Here is a 17,672-nt window from a genome sequence, read left to right as displayed (position 1 = left end):
ACCTTCTACATTTAGACAATGATGGCCAGGCTAGAACATTTTTGCAAGGCATGATATATCAAGCAACCCATAAATATTTTTTTTAACTAATGCATTACATCTCACATATTATGTGCTGGAACTGAATTTCACACTTTAATAGAGCACAAATGCCCACCTATAAGCCATTATATTTAGGAACATGGAAGCTAACCAAGTTGAAATTTTATTTAGTCAACAGCAGTAAAGAAAATTGTTTTTCTACTCTCAGTATAAAGCATTTTGCCAATTAGAAAGTGCACATTAAGGAGAAGTACTTCTAAGCATGTTTTATGTTTTATATAATAGCACTAGCTAGTATGGCACAGGCCTATCTTTAAGCACATGTATTTATTTCTATAGTGTCTTTAGTCATGAAGCCAAAGTCCTAGACACTTAGGAGACTAGGTTATTGGTATCAATCTAAAATCTGAATGATTTTCTAAAACAAGGCATGTTTCCTTCTGGGTTCTCTAGTTGGGTTCCAGGGATGTAATTCAGCTGCAAACTTTGGCAGTTAAAATATTAGATTGTTAGACTAGCACTACCTTGCTGAAATGTTGTCCCAATATTGATTCCTTATGTTGAGCAGCTTCTAAAATTAATAGTTCAATAGTTCACTTCAATAATACGTGTTTGGAAATATTGATATACATGACACACAGTTTTATATTTTTTCAGAAGCTTTGGCTCTAAGTTAAACCTCTGTATTCTAAACAAACTTTGTATTATATCAAGTCTTTATTACACCCCAAATACATATTTTGTATATTGCACACAGATAACATGCTGTCAGCTGTTTAATTACTGGTGCTAGTTTTATCCATACTTATAGGCCAACCTTTGAAGTATATTCTGTACTGGTTGCTAGTTATATAAATATTTGTTAGACATCATAGGAATGATTGAACAAGGCCAAAACAATTAACCACACTGCAATCACCCTAAAATTACCATTTAATTCAATTCAGTAATTCTGGAAACAGAATAATTTATGGTGTTTCTTTGAGAGGTTACTCGATAAATGCTTGCTTCTTTTGAAGTATAATAAATGAAGTAGTTGCTTGATTAATCGATCATGGAACAGACAGTCGTAGTCAGAACTGGTTTCAACAAACTAGGATAAAAAGGTGTAAATAGCACCTAAATCTATTGATAATTCCAGTCAATCTCTACTTTTTTTTTTAGATCTCTCTATGGAGTCAGGAACTGTTTAGATACAATTTTATGAAAATGATACCTGGGATTATCTAAAATTGTAAACTTGCATAGGCAGAGTGCTCATCAATTTTAATGTTATTTTTTACTTCACTTTTGTAACAGCACTATGGAATCTGCTGGAGATCTATAAATAAAATTTAATGTATTGTCTGGGAACTCTCTGGATTTTGCCTGGAGCCTCACAAAATCAGAGCTGATCATCTCTGGGTGTGACAAAGTTACCAATGGGGGCAGTGTTTTGATTTGCCAACCCCTTGCAAGAATGTTAAGGGTTGGCTCTGTTCCTTAAGCAAGACCATACAATACATAACAAAATAATTATTACTCCTCATCACAATGCAATAGAGGAGTAATGGGAACAGAATGTGAATTAAAATGGTGTTTGCCTTGGGAACCTGGGGATTATTAACAGGCCTCTGGAGCAGTATGTTTATTCTCCAGGCAGTGGTGTGGTGTTGGCCGTACCCACTCCTGCTACTTTCAAGTCCATTTGGGACTAGACCAACCCCCTTTTCTTCCTGCCTCTTATAAAGAGCATGGACAGGTCCTGACCAGCCCTGAGAAGTTCAAGAGAGAAGTTTTTTCCTAAACATATCCTTAAGTTAAACAGTATTAAAACTGTATTTTTCTATTTTTGTTTTAAATGATTCTTTATGAGACAGCAAGCCATAGAACTAGATACAAGATAAGCTTAATTAATAACACAATTTACCACAACCCAAACTCATCCCTCTTCCTCCTAGGAAACCCTTGAAGAACTCCACCAACTCGTCCAACATTAGTACCTGTCCTCACAAATGCTCTACTGGATGAATGGGCAAAAATTACCACAGAAACACTCCAAAATAATGTGGAAAGCCTTTCCAGAATGCATAGGGAGACCAACCACATATTAATGTCTATGTATTTAGAATGTGATATCATAAAAGTCCCTGTTTGTGTATGGGCCAGGTGTCCCAACTGAGTTCATTCAAGCATTATTCATGTTAAAAGCTAGGTAGTAACATAAGGAGGATAGTTCTGATTGATTGATTGATATGTGAAATTGATTGATATGTGAAATGTTTTCACTGTATTTAGTCATGATGACATGGAATAATCGCCAGTTGCTGATCGTGAATCATATTAATACTTGCCCTCCTACGTAATTTCTCCTCGGAAATTTCTAGCAATTTATCCAGATGCATTTCTACTAAAAAAATTAATATATTTGAATGGAACCAATTTAGGCTGTGTGATCTGTTATACTATTATTTTGTGAGACAAAGAAATACATTTCTTTAAAGTGCTTGAACTTCAAAAGATCAGAGTACGAATAATAACAAACACGCTGTTTTGATACCTCCTATGCATAGATTGATGCACTCTCAGTTAAGGGTAAAACAGGCTTCTTTATTATGCATAGCTTCATAACATACAACTGCCATGCTGAGCTGGTTCGCTCCAAACCACAGTTACTACAACTCACACTGAACTCTCTAGCACCCTCTGCAGGTTGCTTGTATAACATTGCTACATCTTTTCTCTTAAAGAAACAAAAACATTAGTAATATAAACATGTAGAATACAGAAAAGATATATGATTTCAAATGGTGCCCTAGATTAGCTAAAATCAGACAATATCTTTCAGATGAACTGGCTTTTTGCATATTCTGCCAGATCTGGTTGTATATTGGACATCTGCATTGCTCCCTGGAATATTTGCATTGTCTGTCCCTTGTACTCCAGTGTTCGATGCTTCTGGTGTTCTTGGTTCCTGTACATTTCGCATGGGGCTTTCGCCTGGTCGAGTGTTGATAGGTGACACTTCTGGTAGAGTAACGTCAAGATCCCCACCTGGTTCCCTAGTGGCCAGTTCTCTTGTTCTCCTTAGGTGCTGACGATTTCTTCTAACTAATCAACCGTCTTCTGTTTGTACTACATATGAGCGAGGTCCCATCTAGTTATCCACCGGCTGTATTCGCACAGAATCATTTCTTTGGAGCACTGGCAGATCTCTTGCACCTTTGTTATAATAATGTTCCTGTCGTTTTTGGTTTTCGTGTAACCTGACTCGAGTCTGCTCCAGAAGTTTGGGTTTTAGTAGCTGTTCACTCATTGGCAGAAGAGTCTTCGTTCGCCTGCTCATCAGCCTTTGTACTGGACTACTGGACAAACCCTGGCTTGGTGTATTGCGTTGATCCAATAAAGATAGATATATATCTGTCCCTGCTTGCTTTGCCTTCCGCATCAGCCCCTTTACAGTTTTGACCGCAGAGTCTGCTTTTCCATTACTTTGCGGGTATCCTGGGGATGAAGTCTGATGGTCAAACTCCCACTTTGTACTGAAATCATTCCGCTGATGAAATGGAATGCCATATCGTGCAAAATGGGCTTTTAATTTTCTAATAACTGTGTTAGATCTGGTGTCCTTTAAATGGTCCACTTCCCAAAAATTTGAAAAATAGTCCACAGTTATTAAAAAGTCCTTGTTATCCCAAGTGAACAAATCTGTACCAATTTTTTCCCAGGGTCTTTTCGGAATTTCATGTGGGTGCAGTGTTTCCTTACTTTGTTTGTCTTCCCAACATCGACATATACTACACTTCTCGATAAAGGTTCTTAACTGTTCATTCATACCAGGCCAATAAACACACTCTCGTGCTCTCCGTAAACAACCCTCTATGCCAATATGTGAGGCATGTATTCTGTGCATTATGTCTTGTCTCAGACCTTCAGGTATAACTGCTCTTTCCCCCTTAAAGATTATTCCATGCTGTACTGACAACTCATCTCGTATATGGAAAAAAGGAGAAACATCCACTGGGACATAGTGTTTACATTTAGGCCAGCCTTCCAGAATTACTTCTTTCAAAAGTTTCAGTGTCTTGTCATTTTCTGTGTATGTTTGTATTTATTGTAGCCGTTCTTGTGTCAAGGGCAAATATTCGACCATATTGATAGTCTCGATGTCTTGAGCTATTCCTTCGTCCATTGTTATTGGTAAATAAGCTCTACTGAGGGCATCTGCAATAAGTAAGTCTTTTCCTGCACAGTAGCAGATGGTGAAGTCATATTTCTGTAGTCTGAGCAGCATATGCTGCAACCTCTTTGGAGCATTTAGTAATGCTTTCTTTGTTATACTTTCTAACGGCTTGTGATCAGAATGCACTACTACAGGTCGACCATAAGTATACTGATGAAACTTTTCCATCCCGAACAACACAGCTAACAATTCTTTTTCAATTTGCGCATATCCACATTCTGTTATAGTCAGTGCTCGACTTGCAAATGCAACAGGAATCTTCTCCTGCATGAGTGTTGCCCCCAGGCCTTTCTCGGATGCATCACATTGTAAAACTAGTTGCTGTTCTGGGTTATAGTACTTCAGAATTGTGATTCCTGCAATTGCCTGCTTTATAGACTTAAATGTTGTTTGCTGTAGCTCCGTCCATTCCCATAGTGCATCTTTGTGTGTCAGCTGTCGTAGTGGTTCACACAAAATTTAGACAGATAATTTACCATGCCCAGGAAGCACTGGATCCCACGCACATCTGTAGGTGAGGGCATTCCTTGAATTGCCTTGACTTTTTCTGGGTCCACTTTCAATCCCTGAGATGTTAGGAGATGTCCAATGTATGGTACTTCCGTCAACTTAAGTTGCAATTTTTCAAAATTTTGTTTGATATTGTGTTTCCTACATCTTTCTAAAAATAGAGTCATTTTTTGATCATGATCCTGTATTGCAGAGTCCATATTTTCACCTTCTCCTATCACCAGTATATCATCTGCTATTGATTCCTGGAAGTCCCTCCAGAGCTTGGTTGAGCTTCTGCTGAAACACTTCAGGGGCTGGACTTATTCCCATAGGCATTCGAAGCCACCTATATCGCCCAAATGGTGTAGCAAAAGTTGTCAAATAGCTAGATTGCTCATCTAACTCTACGTGCCAAAATCCATTTTTGACGTCACAGACAGAAAATATTTTAGCCTTTGAAAGATCTGGTAAAATATCATCAATTGTAGGCAATGGGTAATGGTTTCTTTTCAGTACCTTATTAAGAGGTTTTGGGTCAATACAGATTCTTAATTTTCCCGATGGTTTCTTGACTATCACTAGGCTGCTTATCCAATCTGTGCTCTGTTGTACTGGTGCTATTATACCTCTTTTCTGAAGGTCTTGGAGTTCTGCTTTCAGAGGGCACCATGTGTACCATGGACACAGGCACCCTCCTTTTGAGTAGTTTTGTTGGTTCAATTCTATTATTCACTTCTAATTTATATCTACCTTCCAGACATCCATCTCCCTCAAACACATCTGAGAATCTTGCTTGTAAGGTATGCAAATCAATAGGTGCCTGGCTGTCAGTTTGCTGTGGCCCTGTGTGACAATCCATTGCCATAATGTTGTGAAACTGCACTTATATTAAATTCATTGCCTGAACAGCTTTTATTCCCAGCAGAGGAACATGGTCACCATCATTTACCACTGTAAATTCCAACCTATAACATTTGTTGTTACGTGGGTTTTTCAGTTTAATTCTGCACTTACCCACAGGTTTAAGAATGCTTTTATTGTACATCATTAGGACTTGATCTGTAGATTGTATGTCTGCGGTCTTATTCAGCAGATGAGATGGAATAACATTGCAGCTTGCCCCACAATCTAATTGAAATTGGATGGGCTTTTTATCCAGCATCATAGTGGCAAAGAGCTGGGTTGCTCTGTTTGTAGTTGGTTGTTGTATTACATTTACACTGTCTGCTTCAGGTTGTAACTGAATCCACATCACATCCTCATAACTATCTGATTCTGCATCCTCTGTGACTGCATGTACTTTCATGTGCTTAATGTTTTCTTTCAGCTTACACTGTGTAGAAAATAGTTGCTTTTGCCACAACTCCTGCATGTCTGTCCATAAGCTGGGCATTTCTCTTTGTTTCTCCCATGTCTTTTTCCACAGTATTCACACAGCAGTAGATATCCAGTACTCTTACTTGCATTAATATGTGCCTTTCTTACTTTTGATGTTATAGCATGTACCATGGAATGAGAAGGACTCTCTATCATTTTCACACTTTATCTTGTCAGTTGTGAGGCTCTACATATTTGGAAACATTTTTCAAGATTCAGCTCATCTTCTCTTAAAAGTCTCTCTCTTAATTGGGAATCCCTTATACCACAGACTATTCTATCTCTTATATCCCCAAACTCACAGGTTGTTGCTAACCTTTTCAAATGTGTGACATATGAGTCCATTTTCTCTTCTGGCTCCTGATTCCTTGAAAAAAACTTATATCTTTCCACAGTTTCATTCTTTTTTGGGTCACAGTATTTATCAAATGCTTGTATAATGTCTCTCAGTGCAGGGGTCTCTGTATCACCTGGGATGCTTAGTGTCTTGGCTATTTCTCTACCTTCCACACCAATCAAATAATAAAATAGTTTTACCTTCTTGCTCTCATCTCTTGCTGTCAGTATCAGATCCACATACAGTGTAAACTCTTTCCAGCTTCTCCAAGCTTGTGACAAGTTAGGAGCACATATAATCAGCTTACTTACAGTGTTCTCTGCTGTATATAAGTCTGCTACTCAAACAGGCTTCCCAGTGCTCTGAAGGCCTCTCTGTGCCTCTGCTGTATATTGCTCAAAAGCTCCAGGTTTTCTTTTGCAGTTTATAAATTCAGTATTATCCACATACCGCTGCCACCATGTTTTGATACCTCCTATGCATAGATTGATGCACTCTCAGTTAAGGGTAAAACAGGCTTCTTTATTATGCATAGCTTCATAACATACAACTGCCATGCTGAGCTGGTTAGCTCCAAACCACAGTTACTACAACTCACACTGAACTCTCTAGCACCCTCTGCAGGTTGCTTGTATAACATTGCTACACAAGCAACTATAATATGAACAATTTCTCAAATGCACTATGGTTACTGGTTAATTTAGATAGGTTTGTGCAGATCCAAACTATAAACATGCAATTGAAAACAGCTGTAAGATACTGTTAGTAGGATACTAGCTAACAATATTAATTTCTAAATTGAAAAGAACAAAGTAGTGAAATTTGTAAATATAGTATGTTACTAGTGGGAAAAACTGCTTTTAATTTTTTTTTTATTTTTAAGAAACATAAACCATGAAATGCATTGTGTGAGTGTAGAAATTAACACATAATGGCTATGGATGTAGAGTTAAGCAGTCATTGTGCCTGACATGATTAAGAAAGTACATTACATATCTATGTAAAATATTGCTGAACATTAAACCCACACACACACCCACCTAGGTGTGATGCCCTTAAATCTAGGCCAAAATAAAACAATTCCACAGAAATTAGGTAAGTACATAAAACTAAAGGTTTAGGTTTAACTCAACTAACATGACTCAACTTAAGTCACATGCACTAATTAATAAAGAAGTTGTTTGCGACTTTTGCTCAAATGTTTAAATGTGACATTTTATGGAATTAAGCTTCCAAAAGGAATGCTCGTGACTGCAACTCCCAACCTAAAAATATGTGTTTAAGTGATAAATTAATGAATAAACAAACAAAAAAATGTGTCCTCAGGTAAAACCCCCACCGCTTTCCCCACTCCATCTGGGGTTGGAGGGGCAAATTTTTTGCTCCTACCTCTTATGTCAAAAAGCAAATTCATATAGGAGTGTCAGAGACATAGTTCGACGAAGGCCTGGCCAAAACCTGACACCATGTTATCATCTTCATCTCTATTATGTAATACTTAAACTAAATTCACATTGTGCATACACATAATAACAACTGTCAAGACCAGAGAGAAAAGGGCTACTTTAAAGTGCACCTTTAATTATAACAATGCTAACGTAGAAGTCATTATGTAACTATAAGACATCACTTTATGGTCATCATCAGGGGTGGAAATTGATCACCTTGCAGATAATGTCATGTGCATGGATACTATAAAAATGCTTATAGCTTAAAGATGAATATAAGCTTATGCATTCTAAGAGAGTTATCGCATTAAAATATTTCAGCTAACAGGTTCACTTCGGAATCATTTATCATGACATATATCTATGACAATTCCTTAAAACATATGTTATCAAAGCTTGATGCCAATTTTCACCATACTTGGTTTTTAATATAGCTCTATAGTGATACAAATTCTTATTTTTATAGCATTGGTGTAATTCAGTCTGAAATGAGGCCTGTTTCTTGTACTCTTCCTTGGCATCTATACAGTTTTGTTCTGCAGATTGACTCTCAAGAAGGATGTTTGGTCAAATCAATATTAGCAGTTTCATTTCCATGCTCTAGTAATACCAAATACCAAGATAAAGAGTCTAGAGACTATAGCTACAAAAGTAGGTTTAGCAAAACATTCGCGGAGAGCCGAATTCGGCAGAAGTGAAAGCTTAGGAAAGCTTAAACAGTAAATCTGAACAGTGGCTGAGCAGAGTAATGGGCAATGCTTCCATATGCATTCAACCAACAACACTCATTGCAAAAGGGAAGAAAAACGACTCATATGTTGTCCTGTAGAGCTAGAAAATTAATCAATGAAATGTGTTTTATTGTTTATTTTGAAACCATAGATCTAAAAACAGTCAAAGCAATTATTTCTTCTTTGTATTTGATTTTATTAGAAAACATGTCTAGTTATGAAGGTTCTATATGTAGTGAGTTGAGACTTGATTGAATTTACTCAGGCCAATTTGACTGGGTTTATTGAAATTGAGCAACTAGTCTATTTTATAAGGTGAAATCAACTCCCTACACTTTAAGTCAACTCAGTTCAAAATGACTAAGCTATCAATAAATTACTTTAGTTAAATTTAAATGTGTGTTAGTTACTCTATCTTTAGGTTCACAAAGAAACATTGATGCATACCATATTCAATATCATGTTCTTTCATTTTACCTATCTTTCACTTCCTGGAGTTTTTGGCTACATCTTCATTTATTATGCTACACAAGTGGATATGTTACTTACATTATAACACCAATTTGCCTTGATAAAGGCTTCAAGGGTTAGCTGAAACATTGACTACCACTTTTTGTATGCGTCAATAAATGAATGCTTTGTTTATTCATAACACCACACAATCGATGTTCTTTTGTACAACCTACTTTTGACATAAATTATTGAAAGCATGATAGTGCTTTATAGGTCTATGTGCGCTAATCAAGGGGTCCAGATCCTGGAATTGTCCATCAGACTTTGAGAGATATACATATTTAATGGAAAAAAGCCTTTAGTTAGTTAATGCCAAACTTAATATCTCATTTAAACTGAAATAAGCTGGGAAATACACGATAGTTTTTAAGTTTAAGTTTTAAGAAATTAAGTTTATTCACCAGTGTGTTTTTGCTAATTACATCAGACATGAAATTATATATGATAATACTTAAAGCACAATAGCGCTTTATAGGGCTGTGTGTGCTAATCAAGGGGTCCAGATGCGAATTTGTCCAACAGATTTTGAGAAAGATATAGGTGTAATGGTCAGGTGTCAGCATACTTTTTGTCATAAAGTAGATATCTATATATATCATACCTCCCAACATTTCAAAATGTGAAAGAGGGACACTTTTTTTTTTTTAAATCTCGCGGAACTCACCAATACAAGCAATTGCACAAAATGCCGCGCTCACATCGCCATTGTCAGCACAGTCATGCATATTAAAAATAACCAACACATTGAATTGAATTGGAACAAAACAGTGATCACATTATTCTTCACTATTCTTTATTAATTCATGTAAACAATTTTTTCATATGTAATAAAAGCTATGATTGAGACTTTTTTTGTTTTTTGTTTTTATTTCCTTTTATTTGCCAACCTGCCCCCCAGTTATGCATATCTGCCCCCAGACTTTCCACTCTGCCCCCAGAAATGCTTTATACCCCCCTATATGACACTCTGCCTCCCAGAAATGCCTTATACCCTCCTGTATCCCACTCTTCCCCATGATATGCCTTTTAACCCCCTATATGCCACTCTGCCTCTAGAAATACCTCATACCCCCTATATGCCACTCTGCCTTCAGAAATGCCTTATACAGAGTGGCAAATAGGGGGTTAAAAGGCATATCATGAGAGAAAGTGGCATATAGGGGATATAAGGCATTTCTGAAGGCAGTGGCATATAGGGGGTTAAAAGGCATTTCTAGAGGCAGAGTGGCATATAGGGGGTTAAAAGGCATCTCTGGATGCACAGTGGCATATAGGGGGTTAGAAGGCATTTCTAGAGGCAGGGTGGCATATAGGGGGTTAAAAAGGCATTTCTAGAGACACAGTGGCATATAGCGGGTTAAAAGCCATATCATGGGGCACTCTGCCTCCAGAAAAAGCCTTATGCCCCCATATAACACCCCCCCCCCCGACTTACCACTGCCTCTGACTTCCTGGTGTCTGGTGGGGCAGAAGGTGGAGGCCGGCGTTCATGAAATTAAAGGGGCTGGCGTGCACGCACCGCGCCACCCAACTGCCGTGCCTCAGCACTTTGTCCCATGTCTTAAAAGGGGTGGGACTAAGAGCTGAGGCACTGCCATTGGGTAATTTAGCTCTATCTTATGGGATAGAGCTAAATCACATGTGGAGACATGGCTAGCTCCAGACAGCTGTTAGTGGGAGGGAACTGGGTGGGGAGCAGGACAAAGAAGACAGGAGTGAGTGGCACTTGGGTGGGTAGTGGATGTGCCCAAACACTGCCTTGCCTGGAGAAACTGGAAACTGACCTGGAGACCCATTGAAATAAGACTTCACCAAGAGATGCTGGGTCAAACCCAAAGAGTTCTTGAAAAACTTTATAATAATTAAGCTAACACTATATTCACTATGACCAAACCCACATTAAACTACTATACAAGTTAATGCTTGAATATTCAGATATTATATTGCAAGCTTTATGACGTTCAGAAAGAGAAACATATTTTCATTAGTACTAAAAATTATTTTTCACATTTTTTTTCAGATTTCACATTTCTAAATTTGATAATGGACTTCATCTCTCCTACTGGCTACTGAAGAGGGAGAAAACTAAACAAAGAGAAATAGTGTTCTCTGCATTCCAGAAACTCTTAGCATTCCAGACAGTAACGCCAAACATTTGTAGTAACAGTGGCTACTGAATACAGTGCCATATATTTGAAATACACAAATACAAACCTGGGGATGCATTTTTCTATTAATATTTACTGTCTTCATTCTCCTTTCCACGAAAAACACTTCTAGAACACATACATACTGGACCCAAGCATATTCTTGAATGAACAGCTTGTTTATATTTTAGTTGCACAGTTGTACAGTATAGTTGCTGTAATTAACCGCCCCAAGTACCTTGGATGCCTACATGTACCTTGGATGCCTACAAGTAGGGCTGCATAGTGGGCTTGGGTATCTCCTGCTTCAGCTTACTTAAATAACGTTTTGGTGTAGGTTTAGCTATTTATTTCTTTTTAGTTTTAAAGTACTGAATTTTTTATTTAGAGAATTTCAGTAAAATAACATATGAATGGGAGGTATGCATTTTCAATCTATAACTCAACTACTCCAGTATAGAACATCCCCTTACATTTGGTACGTTTAATAAAAATTGTTTATATTTTTATTTAATAAATATTTTCCCTCCTCCAAGTTGGCTGTTAGTGTTGACATGAATCAGCAAGGGGAAAGTAAAATTATGGTTGTTGGTGAGAGGGAGAACATTTCAAGATAAGAGACTTAGGGTGAAGGGTGAAGGGTGGAAAAAAAGTCTGGGGAGAGGGAGACATAAACAACCCTGCATTAAAATCCATGCGTCCTCAACTAACATCTTTATCACAAGTGCATAGTATGATACTGCAAAATTATTATATTACTGGCGTAAACATGTTATAGAAACGTAACATTTTACGGTAGATAAGAACCATTCAGCCCAACTAGTCTGCCCATTTTCGCCACCTGTAAAACAAGGCGCAACAGGGCAATCAGATATTGTAGACTCTGCATACCTGCTGAAGGTCTAGTGTAATGGTCACGTGGTGGTACTGCATTCCATTTTTGATGCTTGGACTCTGCCACCAAGAGTTTTTTCCATTGATAGCATGCGTAATTGGATGGTGATCTACATGATTAGAAAAGAAAACAGCAACATGTGATGTTAAGTCATGTAATATGCATATTACTTAGATCATTATTCTAAAACACTTTAGAATAAGAACCAGGATATGATTTGATAACATATAGCTTCATTGCTCTGTGAGGTGGCCACATGGGAGCTGTGATTGAGGTTTCTACTGCAAAAGCACAGACCTCAATCAATCCCACAGCTTGCTCTTGGTCCTCATTGTCCCCAATAGAACATTTGCAGGTACAATGACTTGTACAAAGATAAACTCAATTCTCCAGATTTTTAAATAACATATTTAAAAACATAGTCTACTAACACTCTCCTTTAGTAAACTAACCAGTGACAAAAATGTATTTAGAAATGTATTAAGAAAAGCTGCACAGTTCTGCATTGAAACTCTTCAGGGCCCCCAGATGCATGCATGCACACACTCACACAAATACCGAAAGTATGTGACTACCTGACCATCACACCTATATCAGCTTGTTGAATATCCCATTCCTAAACCATGGGTAATTATATGGAGTTGACCCATTCTCTGCGAGTATAACAGCCCCCACTGTTATGGGAAGGCTTTCTGTGAAAAATTGTACCCATTCAGCTAAAAGAGCATTTGTAAGGCTACGCAATCGGCATTCCAATTATTACCAAACATGTTCAGTGGGTTAAGGTCAGGGCTCTGTGCAGACCACTCGAGTTCCTTCACATGAAACTATGTCATTATGGGCTTTGCTTTGTGCACAGGGGCACAGTCATGCTGGAACAGGAAAGGGCCTTTTTCCAAACCAGTGCACCAAAGTTGAAAGTATTGTCTAAAAAGTGCTTTTATGCTGTAGAATTAACATTATCCTTCACTGGAACTAAGAGGCCTACAACAAACCCAGGCCATTAAACCTCCCTTGATTTTTTATACCTGTTATGGATGTGGGTGAAACATCTAAACTCCATAATTAGGAGGGATAGCCACGTACTTTTGTTTATATAGTGTACATACAAACATGCACACATACACAAAACAAATCTCCATAAATCTCAGGCGCTCATTTCCTGCTTATGTGTAGTAAGAGCTTCTTCACTTCTTCTCCAGACAGACTGGAGATGAAAGTGCACCATAGTCGTTGAGGGTGCAACAGCCTAATTATCTATTAGAGCCCTTCCCCTTCAACCCATAGCCATGTGTGCCATAGATAAATTACTATATTTGACACTTTAAAAATCTAGGGTTTTGTAAAGCAATGTTATTTAATGTGTGGTTTCTAGTAGTGATTCTTACATTTTTTTTTACAAAAAATGTATGGCTCATTTTTTTTTTTACAAAAAATGTATGGCTCATTTGCATTTTGCATTCATCTTTAGATAACTTAAACATTCTAGGTAAATATGCTAAATAGATAAAAATATTGTGTATGACGTACAATGTCACAGAACTGACAAAATAATTAAAAAAAAAAAGATTTCTGTGAATAAAACCAACCACACAAGCCTGTAACTTATTTTAATGCAATCTAATTAGAATTTTGATTCAAATCTTCTCTGGTAAAATAATTAGGTTTAGTAATGGAAAAAATGGAAAATGGCAGATGATTCAACAATTAACTGTAATCCTTATTATGAAGGTTTAATCATAATTAATGTGAAATACTGTTGAGTTCAATGAAAATAATATAATTTATGATCTGTTCTTCATTAACCCCTGGCTCAAAATATTGCTCCTCTTCCCATGTTTATATTTTGTGTTAGAAATATTTGACAGTTATTTGTTGAGATAAAATTGTAGAGAAGGAATTCCTTGACATTAAATAAACTATAATCAAGTGGGGCTCTAGGTTTTTAGGGGCACTAAGCAAAATTATTTTATAATTGGCTATGATTTTTCAGGAACAAAAAAACTATATTAAAGTGACAGAAATTTAAGTGGATTCCATGCAGGGGGCTGGCCCGGTGTCCAAAATAAGTCTTCGTATAGGGCTGGTCTTACCAGGATGGGTGGGTAGTCCTGCCATGGCTCCACCCACTCTCTGCTCCAGACCCACCTCTGGCCACCCCCAACACAGTTCCCCAGAAACCTAAAATGGAGTGTTTGCAAATTTGAAGTGGCTGAATATTTTGCACATAGGAGATGTAATGGAAGTGAGATCAAAAGACAATGCCAATGTGTTGAGCAGATCCCTATGTAATGTCACACACTCTAGCATCTTGGTCAGGGACTTTGAAAATTGGGACTCCACAACAGGTGGCAAAATAATGATCTATTATTCTGACTGACTTATCACATAGCTTAAAGTACCACTATGCGTTTAAAATATTGTTTTGAGATGGCAGTTTGTACTTCTCAACTTAGAAATTGCTTTTGATGACCAACTGGCAAAGTTGTGTGTATTGATCCATTTGGCATCAGTCATCCATATAATGAAAATACACTTTAATCTGCTTTTTCGTAAAATCAGCACAGCATACATGTGCATTTTTACCTAGATATGAACATGATTTAGATATCATGCAATGGTTTTATCTGATCTGCAAAGTGGGCTATGTTATCTCAACAGGTATATAACCAGTGGGTAGGTAATTATAATAAGATCTGTAAAGTGTTTCACAGCGTTTATTGGATATAATGATGCAACTGTCTGGCAAAAATTTAAAACCATTATCAATCATTGAAAGCAATATAAATTTAGCACGTACGGTTCGGATTACTACTTTTTTGGTCACAGATGCGGCACTGGGGGTTCCTCACAGGAAGTCCTGGAACATGTTCTACCAGCTTGCAAAACATCTCAGGTTCTTTCTCCCCACATGTGGCATTAGTTGTGATGACAGCATTGGAGGCAATATTGAGAACTGCGGGAAAAAGCCCTGTAAATTCAAGAGAAAAAAAATTTACTATAATTCCACAACTGACAAACCTAGCCTTATCATTTTTTAATATTTAGCAAGTATCTCAGTTGTTTACACTATTCTAAGAAGATGATGACTTTAAAGAGTTCAAATTCAGAATCATCTATCACAGAGGGACATTAAAAATTTGCACGCAAGAAAAGAGTGCCTTTTGCAGGTGTTTCAGAGCAAACACTCTAGACAATTTATCAGATGTGTATCACTTAAATAAGACCTAATAAAATAATTTCACACTTGTACTGATAAATACACACATTTGGTTAACAAGCAAACATGGGGAAACAATATAAATACATTATACACAGCACAGTTAAAATGAATGAAAGTGTTTACCTTACACACAAACCCAAGCTTTTCTAAATCATTGGTACTGATAAGCCTGCCCTTGGACTATATATAGCCGCTACATATTCTGGCTTATGCCAAAAATGGCAAGTTTTAGGAGCAAGCAGTCACTCTCCCTCCTAAGCGATCAGGCTTCCAGAGTGGATGCAGTTCAACAGTTAGATTGGGAATAGGCCCAATTTCACTACAAAAGCCCTAAATTACCTTCTGTGTATTCTGGACAAAGGAGAAAAGTATAGTTAAAATGATACCATTTATTGGCTAACTGAGAGTTTAATTGCGAGATTTCGAGACCAAGTTGTTAGGTTTCTTCCTCAGGCATTAATGACAAAGAGATGCACAATGTAAGGTAGAGGATCCCCTCTAAATTGATAGAGGCAGACACAAACTAAAAAGTATATTTTATTTCTGACAATTGTCATGATGACATGGAGTAAGGAGGTAGTTCTTAATGTCAAATTTATTTTAAACCTTTGGACTTTCCAATGAATCTTCTTATTTTGGTAATATTATTTTTGCTTACAAATAGCATTTGTTTGGAAGGTTACTAAATTCGAATGTTTTTCTAACAATAATCCATTTAAAAATGTACTGTAAACACAAAATAACCGAAATGCTAATGCACAAAAGCAGTCAGATAAAGTAATCTGGGATTTATCCATGCATAGTAAAATAATATACACTATGTGACCAAAAGTAACCGGGACATACCAAGTAGTGTGTCACATAACAATTTGGACTTACAGAAACAACACATGAGGTGGTGCTTAAACCAACTTACCATCTAAAAATGGGGTGGGGTATATTACACAAGAGATAAAAGTGCAAATGATTGAGATGGATCAGCCATATATCTGTATCTCAGTGTAAATATTGTTTAATTATTATACTAGACATATGTATAGACTGAAGAAGGTATGGTGGGAGACCCAACAATAGGAGTGAGACTGGGAAAGGTGATGGGATGCAAAACTACAAAAAAAGCACAATGTTGTCTTCGAAGGCCCTTTTAGCTATTAAATAGTATATCTTGAAAATTGTAGTTTAAAACATTACAATCCTAATATTACCTATGTCAATGAAGCAAAAATTGAAATGCAAGTTATATTTGCACAGAGAATAAGCATATTACTTCGGCAGAACAGTGCTTGGTCAGTTAATAACTTTCCTAGAGTCAATCAACCTATGAGTACAATGAAATTGTTCTACATAATTACATTTATAGCTTGCTACAGCAATAAATGCTATTATCTACGCTACACTTTTGAAATGTCATTATGCCCTGCCTGTTGTGTGTTTATTCCCAAGGCTTTATGACACATATTGTTTCCTGCTAACATTTACTCTCAATATACATACCTATGAAGAATAATATCTTCATTGTAAGGGATTACAATGTTCACATTTCACTGATACCATGTAATTGTGTATGAGGGTCTCTAAATATATATATATATATATATATATATATATATATATATCACATATATATCATAGAAACATTAAAAATTATCATAGAATTATAATTGCTTCATTTATTGTATATCGCCGTTTCATCAAATGGCAATACAAAAGTAGGGGAATGGAAATAAAATGGCTGTTAAGTTTTGCACTACATTTTGCCCCTAATTATATATTAAGGTATACTACTATGTACAATTCTAGCTTACATTCCACAATTCTGAATGCTAGACCATTTAAGATAATTTAAACAAATAACAATATAACAGACTGATATTATAGTAAATAATACTCCTTTAAACAAACAGCGATTGTCTATATACATATCCAAATTTTAATGCTGTGGGGGTCCATACTTGTGCATTCTAAAGTGGGCTGTGGGGATTGCTTGGAACAGTAACACAAGCAATGAAAGCTTTTACGCATTAATGTATTCATACAACTATGGTGAATGTGCCAATTTTAACGCTTCTGAGAAGTTATCAGATAGAAGAAAAAAAATGAGATTTGTGTCAAACTGAACTAAAGTATGTATGTGTGTGGGAATACAGTTGGTCGAAAACAATCTGGAACAAAGAAAATTATGAAAGAAGTAAAAAAGGAACAACAAATAATTCTTCCCAGCTGCACACAGCAGTGGTTAGTCTGA

At 36.8% G+C, this 17,672-nt stretch overlaps 1 protein-coding gene across 1 annotated transcript in view; it reads right to left on the bottom strand.

The window, feature by feature from the left end:
* LOC149275966 (laminin subunit alpha-2-like) overlaps positions 1-17,672 on the bottom strand; it is a 411,836-nt gene that overhangs the window by 325,363 nt on the left and 68,801 nt on the right. Inside the window, 3 exon segments of the mRNA XM_089504075.1 lie at positions 12,201-12,313; positions 15,005-15,175; positions 16,344-16,346. Of these exon segments, the coding sequence (XP_089360201.1) occupies positions 12,201-12,313; positions 15,005-15,175; positions 16,344-16,346 (287 nt within the window).

Source organism: Sceloporus occidentalis, unplaced genomic scaffold (assembly GCF_023333645.1).
Source record: "Sceloporus occidentalis isolate IW3139 unplaced genomic scaffold, rSceOcc1.0.p SCAF_254, whole genome shotgun sequence".
Classification (NCBI taxonomy): domain Eukaryota; kingdom Metazoa; phylum Chordata; class Lepidosauria; order Squamata; family Phrynosomatidae; genus Sceloporus; species Sceloporus occidentalis.
Note: the sequence above shows the minus strand (reverse complement) of the source record. Positions and strands in the feature narration are given on the sequence as shown.